The 10,821-nt window shown below is 29.2% G+C and overlaps 1 protein-coding gene and 1 long non-coding RNA gene across 7 annotated transcripts in view; both read left to right on the top strand.

Annotated features, from left to right (window-relative positions):
* Nucleotides 1-9,306, top strand: part of Bap170 (Brahma associated protein 170kD) — a 49,612-nt gene extending 40,306 nt beyond the window's left edge. For 2 of the 6 annotated variants that reach the window (XM_012484760.3, XM_086910699.1), the window contains 11 exons: nt 251-639; nt 727-946; nt 1,176-1,566; nt 2,670-2,981; nt 4,028-4,231; nt 4,308-6,199; nt 6,318-6,477; nt 6,588-6,746; nt 7,028-7,105; nt 8,167-8,258; nt 8,494-9,306. In XM_012484760.3, coding sequence (XP_012340214.2) covers nt 251-639; nt 727-946; nt 1,176-1,566; nt 2,670-2,981; nt 4,028-4,231; nt 4,308-6,199; nt 6,318-6,477; nt 6,588-6,746; nt 7,028-7,105; nt 8,167-8,258; nt 8,494-8,614 — 4,018 coding nt within the window. In that variant the 3' untranslated portion in view covers nt 8,615-9,306. The remainder of the gene's footprint in view (nt 1-250; nt 640-726; nt 947-1,175; nt 1,567-2,669; nt 2,982-4,027; nt 4,232-4,307; nt 6,200-6,317; nt 6,478-6,587; nt 6,747-7,027; nt 7,106-8,166; nt 8,259-8,493) is intronic. The other 4 variants (XM_012484763.3, XM_012484762.3, XM_086910698.1 and 1 more) reach the window with 4 other exon arrangements.
* A 42-nt stretch (nt 9,307-9,348) lies between these two features.
* Nucleotides 9,349-10,078, top strand: LOC147657215 (uncharacterized). Its single transcript, XR_015292720.1, has 2 exons — nt 9,349-9,741; nt 9,813-10,078. It is a non-coding gene; the product is annotated as an uncharacterized LOC147657215 (long non-coding RNA).
* The last annotated feature ends 743 nt before the right edge of the window (nt 10,079-10,821 follow it).

Consider the following 10,821-nt stretch of genomic DNA (forward strand, 5'->3'; position numbering starts at 1 on the left):
CATAATCATACAAATCTTTGCATATATATATATATATATATATAGAAAATTCAAGAAAAATTTTCGTAATGCATCTTGAATTATCACTGCTAAAATATAACTTTTAGAGAAATAGAATTTTCTAATTAAAGAAAAATATTTAACACATTCTCCATTATAATTCTGAATGAAATTATATGAAGTTATAATAGTGTATACATTAGTAATAGTAACAATTTATATCAAAATTCATATACATATTTATTTACAGATTTTTAGCTCTGAACGACATAGCTCTTTTAGTATATACCTTGGAATGCTTGTACGCGTTGACTTCGTTAGGTGAAAGGCCATGTACTAGCGTCGCGCGGGTACGCGGAGCTATCGACACATTAGTTGCTCTTGTTACTGTAGAAGCGCAGAGTTATGGGCCGAAAGCTTGTATTTTGATGAGAGTTATCGAAACAGTGTCCACGGTAGCACCACCACCGAATGCTACTCAGAACGCTACTCCTATCACAGCTACTGCACCAGCAGTAACAGTGTCCTCCTCTGTGCCAACAACTCCAGCTACAGTTACTGCAACGCCAGCTCCTGTTAGCCCAGCACCTTCGCGACCAACGACTCCAGCTGCAATTACAACAAAATCTACTACGCACAGTACATATAAAAATAATGAAATAATTTTTAGAAAAAAAAAAAAAAGACTGAATAGATTAATATTATTTTGTTTATATCTATCTTTAGAAGCAGTTGAGACGAATAATTCGCTTCAGCAACAACATGCACATCAGCAAATCATTCAAGAAAACGAGCAATTTGCTTTGAGTTGGTTAAGAGCTACTTTCGAGCCAGCACAGGGAATCCGTATAGAGCAAGAAGAATTATACAAGAAATATCTTGGTTGCTGCACAAAAATTGGTAGAAGAGGTGTTATTGCTCCACTTCATTTTCCTAGATGCGTTAGGTAAATATTTAAATTTAATTCCTTGTAATATATAATCATTCTCTACTTTAGTTTGTTTTTATTCGAGATTTTTCAGCAAAATAGACTATAAGATTGTTTTTTTCAAAAGAATATTTAGTTTTATATTTATATATATATGTATTATGTATACAAACCGATCGATTTTATTGCAAAATATTAATATTCAATTGTAATTAAAAAGCAATATAACATATATATTTTTCCATAGATCTGTATTTGGTGGAAGCGTCGGACCAAATCCATTGAAAGGTGAAACAAGTGGTACTCAGTATTACGAAGGAATCCGAGTACGGGCCACATCTCCCCAAGTAACTTATCCGAGCCAAACTGCAGTTGGGACTAACACAGCTCCAATTCCAGCAGCCAACGCAACGCCAGTAAAGGTGCTTCCCGTACAACAGCGTACAATCAAGAGTATAAGTCCTGCTCCTGATAGCACGGCCCTAGACAATCCTGCATCTGGGCCTCCAAGAACCCCTGCCCCAGCATCGCCTATCCTAAAAGCCCAATTGTCTGCTCCACCAAAACCACCATCCAGTATCTCGAACACTGCAACTCAATCCCAAAATCCAGTCACCAAGGTTGATTCTAAAAGTCAGGTGGGTCCAAGTCCTAAGCTTTCTACCATTCTCTCTACCACTCATGACCTTGGTTCTTATTTTGGTTATGGTTTCACTATGCTGTTATAATATGGGCTTTTCTTAACAATATTACATTTTGCATGCCTCAAATCCCGTCTATTCCATTATTACATGTGCATGCAAATAAGTAATTATGTGAACTTTGAAGTCCAGATTGTTGAAACATAATTTTCAAAAAAATTATGTAAGTTGTAAATTTCCTTCTTTTAATAAAGAATTTGTTTTGATATTTAACATATCTGAAATATATATAAATATAATTCTTTTTTGTTTCAAATAAGTAAGATTGTAAATTGATATGTGTATAAGATAAAGAAGATAAAATATAAATATGAAATATAAATATTATTTTAAATATGAATGACTACTATAAGTATTATTTAAAATGAATATTTTATATATATATATGTGTGTATTCAAATCAGATCATTTTATTAATATTTTAATTGTTACATTACATCGAAGTTTATTTTATGTTTTATATTTTTATCAATAATATCTATAGTTGCAATTTTGGATAAAAAACTTCACTATTGCATGAACATAAATTTCTTACTTTTTAAGTATATATATTTTAATTCACATATTCTTTATGTAGATATAATTTCATAGTACAATATTTTTATCATCTTATAACATATAAGTTAATAAATTTTGTTTTTGATTAATTTCATTTGTTCTACTTCTATTCGTATCATGCTTAATAAAGTGCTATAATGAGAATTTGTTTGAATATCATGCCTTATGAATTTCATATAAAGCAAAATTACTTTTGTAGTTTCATTCATATAATTATTCAAAGTGATAATTAATAATAATTCATTGTCAATGCTGAAAATATTTATTGCATCATTAATATATATTATATATATATATAATGTATCTAATATAGAAACTATTTTATAATATAAACATACAAATTCAAACAATATTATTTAATTAAATATTTAATTTTTTTGTAATTTTTCATAATTGACTTTGTAATTTCACTATTATAAGAATGTTTTTGTTGATTTATGATATTTTGATATTATAATTACATTATGATCATTGTTAATTAGGTGTCAGTATCACATCCTCATCTGAGTCAAGCATTGCTATCAAGTGGCTCCCAAACACAACCACAACAACAAGTACAACAAGTACAGCAACAGTGTCAAACTGTCCAGGTAGTTGCAAAGGAAGATAATCGAAGTGGTACTACATCCAGTTCCATAATAAAAAGCCTTCTGGCTACTAAGGTAACGGTTAGCAGCGACTGCATGCCCAGTACTGCTGCGACTTGTGTGTCTACCCCTACTGCCTGTGTAACAAACACTACTGCTAGCATCGCATCCAGCATCAGTGCCAACCAGCTAATAACCAGCAACCAGGTATCATTGTTGTACATTAACAATGAAAACAGTAGTACTTTTTTACATAGATAAAATGTTGAAAATGTATTAAAGACATATAAGACAGCGTTTCTGATTTTCTTCGACTTACATGATTTTCTTAAATGGAATAATAGAGAAATAGAAAGAGTGAAATAAATTGATAAATTCATTTAAAAAGCATATAGTATCTAATTAAATAAAGTTTAATTTTATATTTATATTTGTATAAATTTTGAATTATTATAAAAATGATTGATATAATTTATTATAGAAATGTTTAATATTTTATTAAATAAAATTTGATAGTGTATTAATAAGATATATCTGTTTCATTTCATGTTTTTTGGCACCTCCATTAAGAAAATCACTTTTTTTAAAACCATCTCATGCGAATCTGATGATAATCATGATTTTTATACGATTTTAAATTTAAATTTCGGAAAATAAATTTCGGAATATTGTGCAATCGTAAATTGTAGGATGGTTAAATAATTATTTTTTATTTAAAATAGAAAATATAAAAATTTTATACAAAACAAAACATGTTTATATGATGTTGAAATATTATATTAAATATTGTATTAATTAAAATTCAATATCAAATATAAGATAATTAAATTTGAATTTAAAATAATTTGTATTTATAAAAAAAGCCATTTTACAGAATAAGATTGCATTTAAAATTATATTTAGTGAATGTATGTTTTAACAAATTTGATTTCAAAAAGTTTTTTAATGTTTGTGTTCTGAAGTAGATATAAGTATTATATTTTGGTTATGCTATTTTCTTTTACTTTAAGAGATAAGATTTATATTTTACATTGGTTAAAATTCTTAAGTAATGTTTAATAATATTGATTATTTTTTGAGTTCAGAGTGACAATCAGTGTTTTGTATTCTACTAACAAAAGCATGGTTTTCGAAATTGAAATATATTTTGTTTTCTATAGTAATTAAGAAAATATAAAGTAATTTCTAAAAAAAAAAAAAAATTAAAATAAATTCTTTCTTTTAAATAAATCTAAGTTGTATAATTTTTATAGGTTGCGCAACGCCAACAACAACAAAGGCTACTACAACAGCAATTAACTAATATATCGCAACCAGCTGCAACTACAACTTTAACTGCAATACTCCCAAAGACACCTGTCAACTCGAAGCAAAAGCCAACTATCACACCCATTCCTGCCAAAAAAATACAAAGGCTCAATGGAGCTAAATTTATTATGACTAATAATTGTGACAAGGTACTAAACTTTATGAGAAATTATAAGAAATATAATTTTCAAACTTTACTGAGTTACTGATTTTTTAATTTTATAGACTGAAGTAAATGATAATGAAAATGTCAACCAAATACCAACATCAACAACTTCTTCCACAATGGTTTTAAATTCAACCGAAAATCACATATCGTCAAACATTAAAGTATGTCGGCCTCCAGCAACAACTATAACTACAGCAAACAAAGCTATTCAACGTTCAACTTGTACGTCAATAGCTGAGGATTCGGATTCGACTAATAATTCTTTGGCATCTAGTAGTGGTATTGGTGGTAGTAGGGATTGTTCTGGTGTCGGTATAGAAGAAGATAATTCTTTGACAAGTTTCGAAGGAATTCTGTTAAATGGTGCACCAAGTAATATGGATATCGATGCCCAAGAAGATTCATCGAAAGATTCATCTAGTATAATGTCTAAAGAGAAACCTTTGCAAAGTATGATGCTTGCGGATTTATTGGAACGAAAAGTTGATAAAGAGCCTATTTTAAATGGTGTTTTAGGAAAAAATTCAATTAACGAAAAAGGAATGGATTTAGTGGAAAATCATATTAAGAAAGTATTAAAAGAATCTCCTACAGACATTAAAATAAAAACCGAAGTAGAAGAAGGTAATGTTATACAGACAGAAGTTTCTGAAGATACTTTAATTGAAGCACCTAGAGGAATAAAACGAGCTGCCAGTGAGTCGGATGAAGTAGATGTAAAAAAAGTAAAATATTCTAATGGTACTATGTCACCTGATCCTGCTGTTGATTCGACCACTGCTGAATCCACTGTCTCGAGTATAAAATCTGAGGAACAGGATGATGATAAGGATAGTGAGAAAGCAACCGTATCTTCTACAGCCGCAAATCTTTATGCTGCTCTGGCTGCAGATTGTATAGAAGACGAAATTGATCTTGATGAAAATGTTACTGTAAATGTCCAGGAAGACACTACTACTACGATAAAAGAAGAACCTCATATATTTGTTAATCAAATTAATCAACAACAACCATCTCAACAACAACAATCGCAACCAATACCACAGCAACAGCCACAGCAACCACCGCCGCAACCGCAACAACCGCAACCTCAGATGCAACAACAACCACAACCTCATCCTCAACAACAACCTCAACAACAACTTATTGTCGCAGCACCTAGGCAAATAGTAGTGCAACAAACAATACAATCGAATAATCAAGTTCTTATTCCAACTAGTGCAGTGAAAGGAAGGCAAGCGCAACCTCAACCACAAGTTTTATTGCAACAAGGAGCAGGAGGTCAATTACAGTATGTTGTTTCTGGTGGTGTCCCTGGTCAAAATTACGTCTTAGCTCAACCACAAACAACGTTGGTTCAAGGTCAAGCGCAAACTGTATTAGTAGCTCAAACAACACAACAGCAGGGAACAGGTGCAAAAACGATAATTATTTTACAATCTCAAGCAGCTGCCCAACCAACTCAGCAAAAAATGGTGGCCGTCACTCCTCAGGGACAGCAGGTTGTCGTTACACAAGTTTCACGTCCTATCTTGCAGAGTCCAGCTCTCGGCAATATACCTCCACCTTTAGTTCCAACATCTGGCACAATTCCACAAACTTCGATAATAGTGAACAGTTCTGTAGCACAAACAAATCCAAATACAGTGACCGTTACAATTCCCGCGATGGCTCAACAAACACCAGTGTCAACGAGTGTGCCATCAAGAGTGGTGACGCCAACACCAGCCTCTACTCCACCGCCTACTAGACCCACTACGCCCCATCAGGCAGCAGCAACGCATGGATTACCGACGAAACAACCTGCTAAAGTAATAAAGACTGTCAGTTCTTCAACCTCTACTGAACCAGAATCTAAGCCATCTACGAGCCAGAATCAACCAGAAAAAACTATTACAATAAAAATTGATCCCAATGCCTATTTATGTGAATGGCGAGGTTGTTTAAGGTAATTGATTAGTTTTTAATATTACAAAATATAATAGTAATAATTTTAATTTGTGAAACTATTTTATTTTCTTAATGATTACTTTATCTCTATATTTTTTATTTTTATATTCGTAAAGGCAATTCAAAACACCACATGAAGTTTATCTTCATGTATGCGAAACACATTGTCCATCTGGTGGGGAGGAAATATTATGTCTTTGGGCAAGCTGTGATGCTTTAAAAAGACGAAGATTTTCATTGATGACACATTTGTATGATAGGCATTGTAATGCAGAAGTAAGTATAATATTATATATTTTTATAAGAATTTATATTTTTTTCAATTATAATTTTATAGTTATAGAAAAGAACTTTACTAAATATTAAATAATTTAATAATTTTATAGACAATGTCGATAAGAAGGAAACAATTAACGGTAACAGGCAAAACCGAAGTTTCTACATCGACACCGCCAACTCCTCATCATCCTGGATATGCACCGAATGCAGCATTCCACGCTATTAAACGGCACGCTTTGGAGTTTGTAAATCCGAAGGAGTTAATGGTTAGTAAAATCACATAAATAATCTTATAAATCAAATGAATTATAATAATATAAGTAGACATAAGTTAATGGTAACTTCAATAAAAAAAAAAAAACACAAGACAACATAGGGATAACAAATGCACTATGCGAGATAGTACATATATACTGATATCAAAAGTACCGCGTTTAATGATATAATTTATGTCAATATTTCGGAGAATCCTTTATAGTTTCACGGTTCATAGAGTCTGTTAAGTATTGTTAATGTAATGAAATTTCTTATTCTCTTGGCAAAGCAGCAAAGGCCGACCAAGCCCGCTGCAGCCACTTCAAGCTCTTCTTCTCCCAGACCTGGGCAAAATCCTCCACCAGAACAGGTAAAAACGTGTTCAGAAATTGAAAAAAAAAAAGGATTCACGATTCACGATTTACAACCACAGCTCTTGTGCGTTGTTCCTGCCGCCTCTTTTTTTTTGCGCTTAATTTTCTTTTGTTTTCGTAACATACGTTGTGGTTTTTTAATTTTTAGTTTCACGTTTTACAGTGTATACATATGTATTTTTTATTAGCATGTATTCCATTTTAGTTTCATTTCGTAGTTAGCGTCCCTGTATAATTTATGTGTTCACGCATTTGAAGTATATTCATGATGATGAAGGGTGCTGGGGTATAATATTTTAAGCAGCATAATGTAGAATATTTGTCGCGTTTTTATCAAAATAAAAAATCATTTTTTGTATTATTTGAATAAGCAGGTATTTAATTTATATAAATCTTCAATAAAAAGGATATTTTTAAGGATGATTAAATTATCAATTAATAATTTTAATTATAAAAGTGTATCTCGCAAACCAATTTTAAAACATTATAAAATTTTAATATTTTTTGGTGCTAAGTTTTGATTATATAAAATATTTATTTATAACTCTAATTTAGCAATTTGTAAAAATTTGGTTTTATTATATTATATTATTATAATAATGTAATAGCTTCTGATAAATACGTGTTTAATCAATTTTTAAAACTCTTAAAAAACATTTACTTAATTAAGTTTTTTTTTTACGCCACATTATTTATTATTGCATTTTAATTTAATATATTTTACATTTATATAAAAAAATAATATAATATAATATTTAATATACTATAGTATAAAAATGAAATATCAATGTTTTCTCTGAAATTCTCTATGATATTATGTAATTTATTCACGCGACATCATTTCCTAAATCAATGTTTCCATTTTGTTTTCACGATTGTATTTTACTAATGTTCAAAGCTATTGCAACTAATTAATTGAAACATCATTAAATAATTGTCATATCCTTGATATATTGTATTTGTTTTAGTGTTATTTAAGAGTGTGACTAGATTTTTTTTATAGTAAATAATTTGAACAAAATTATAAATTTTTAATTATATTATAATTTTTTAACAGGATGACAACGAAGGTCCTGTGACCAAAAGTATTCGCTTGACAGCAGCTCTTATTCTTAGAAACCTAGTCATATATTCAACACATGGCAGAAGGTTTGTTTTTAACTAATTAATTTATTTTATTAATTTTAGTAAAAAAAATTACTAATAAGATATAATTAAATGTACATAATTTTTTCTATTATTTCTTAGAATAAATTCTATTTTCAAATAGAAAATGATTTTTAGATTATATGAAAATCCAAAATTAAATTTTTTTTTTCTATATAGTTTAATTATATCCAATCGTTATTATATTTAATAGTATTATTTATGTTTTGATTTTCAGACATCTTAGAGCGTACGAACCACATTTAGCAGGAGTCGCATTAAGTAATGTCGAATCATCAAGAACAATCGCACAAGTTCTGTATGATATGAATGATCAAAGCAGCAGTAACCATAGGTGACCTCTTGAACCAGGCCTCTAAAAGAAAGCTTTTTCATCCTGCGAACAGCGATCAATTCGTTTATTTTGAATTTTAGTGTAAAGTGAAAGAACAAAAGAATGATAGAAAAGTTGGCAAAAAGTTTGCAATTAATTGCAAAAATAGATGTGCTTGTGCATTATAAGAAAAAAAAGAAAGATGTGAACAGTAAAGAAGATGTACTACAAGAGAAGATACGGCAATGTTCCATAATTATTAAAGAGGCCTATACACTTACGAGGCAAGTCGATTTGCCGATTTAGACTATAATAATATACTGTAACTAGTTAACACGAACGAAAGACAGTAGTTGAAGTGATTACAGATCAGTGATAAAAAAAAAAGTAAAACAAGATAATATTTCAAATTTAATATTAATATTTATTTTCTCAACAAGAAGCGGAAGAAATGTTTTTAGTAATCGTGTACAAAAAATGAAGGGCGAAAAAAATACTTTATGGACGTTATAGTTAATTACAATCAATATTATATTATTATTATATTATATTATATTATTAATTATTATTATTAATATTATTATTGTATGTTTTTCATAAGTCAACCACAAGAAAACCTAGAATGTAAAAAAAATCTTTTTATGAAATGTATTTGTTAGGAATTTATGATTTTGCTTATATAATTGCATATTGCAATTACATGGCTATATTATCGTCTCTCTTTTGTTTTATTATCGAGTAATCTTATTTTGTCAAGATAATGTTGGTAAGGTATTGCACATAACGTGATGATAATAGCATATTCCGGCCCAAATCTTATAAAAAAAAAATTTAAGAATTTCTTCTGCTTTAAATCGGTTTTAGCTCGAGAATTTCTAACAGTTCGTTCAAATTCTAACTTAACTTTAAATCAAGAGATATTATTAGTAAGCAATTTTATTTCTTCGGGCAAATTAAGCGTGTCGTGTTGAATCATCTCCTCGATCTTATTATTATCTTATTATATTAACGTAATCTGGTTTGTGTGAATTATATAACTCTGAGAAAGCATCGATAACGAGAAGCATCTATAAAATGCTACACACACTTCGCTCAGATCGAGTCACAGATCAATTATTGCTTCCGAGTTGTCCATATATTATAGATACAGGTGTAAGTATATTTATACTTGAAACTTAGAAAGGCCTAAATGTTCTTAAAGCCAGTGTTTCTTAAATTTTCAGCATTAAAAAAATGGATGGATAAGAAGAAATTAAAAAAAAAAAAAACATTTTCTGAGGCAATTCTTTGCCAATATTTAAAAACTTTTTTAAATAATTTATAATAAGAATTAATGGAAAGAGTGATAATAGAACAGTTTATGTAGCAATTTTATGTTAATTTTGAGTGCATTAGATTGGGCATAACAGAACAAAGGTTATTTTATATATTTATTTTTTTTTATAAAAATTCATTAGTTAGGACATGAAATATATAAAAATTTCAGTAATATGACTGTTTTATTTGAAATTCTAATATGATGCTTCTACAAATTTTTGAACAACTAATTTAAGAATAAGTGATTCTCGCGGCGCGTGATGAAAAGCCTTTTTTTCCTTTATCTTACATCATGACGAAATAATATCGATTTTTTTGTATTATAGGCTGTATAAAAAAAGGTAAGAAAATGTACCATGAAATGGTAATTTTAGTTGTTTTACAAGATCGAACGAGAAAAGATGAATAAATAAAATTTTCCTAACTAAAATTCATTTTTTTTGTTGAAATATGTTGTAATTTAAATAAGAAGAAAAAAAGATCTCTTTATTTCGTTTCCCAAACGTTAAAAAGAAAATGAACATAAATATACATACATACAATATATATATATATATATTTTTATGTTATCAAATGTGACAATGAAAATTTGAAAAAAGTAGATTTACATTTACACATGTCGTTCGTCGATTTATCTAATTATTAGATGGGATCGCGAATTTAAAAATTCAGACGATCATATTCGAATAAAATCGAAGGAATAAAGTATATATGTATAATTATAAATATTTGTACATAATACCTGTATTTCATTGATAATGTTACTCTGTGTAAATTTTTCTTAAAAGTGTAAGATTAAATGTCTGGCGAAGCGAAGTGAGAAAAAGAATTCTTGTATTATAATAGGGTTATGACAGGATGTAGGAGTTATAAGGTACATAAAAATTTTTGTAATTATCGAATCGATATACAGCA

The sequence above is a fragment of the Apis florea genome, unplaced genomic scaffold (genome assembly GCF_048593485.1).
Source record: "Apis florea isolate Af1SG1 unplaced genomic scaffold, ASM4859348v1 contig_3203_pilon, whole genome shotgun sequence".
In the NCBI taxonomy this organism is placed as follows: domain Eukaryota; kingdom Metazoa; phylum Arthropoda; class Insecta; order Hymenoptera; family Apidae; genus Apis; species Apis florea.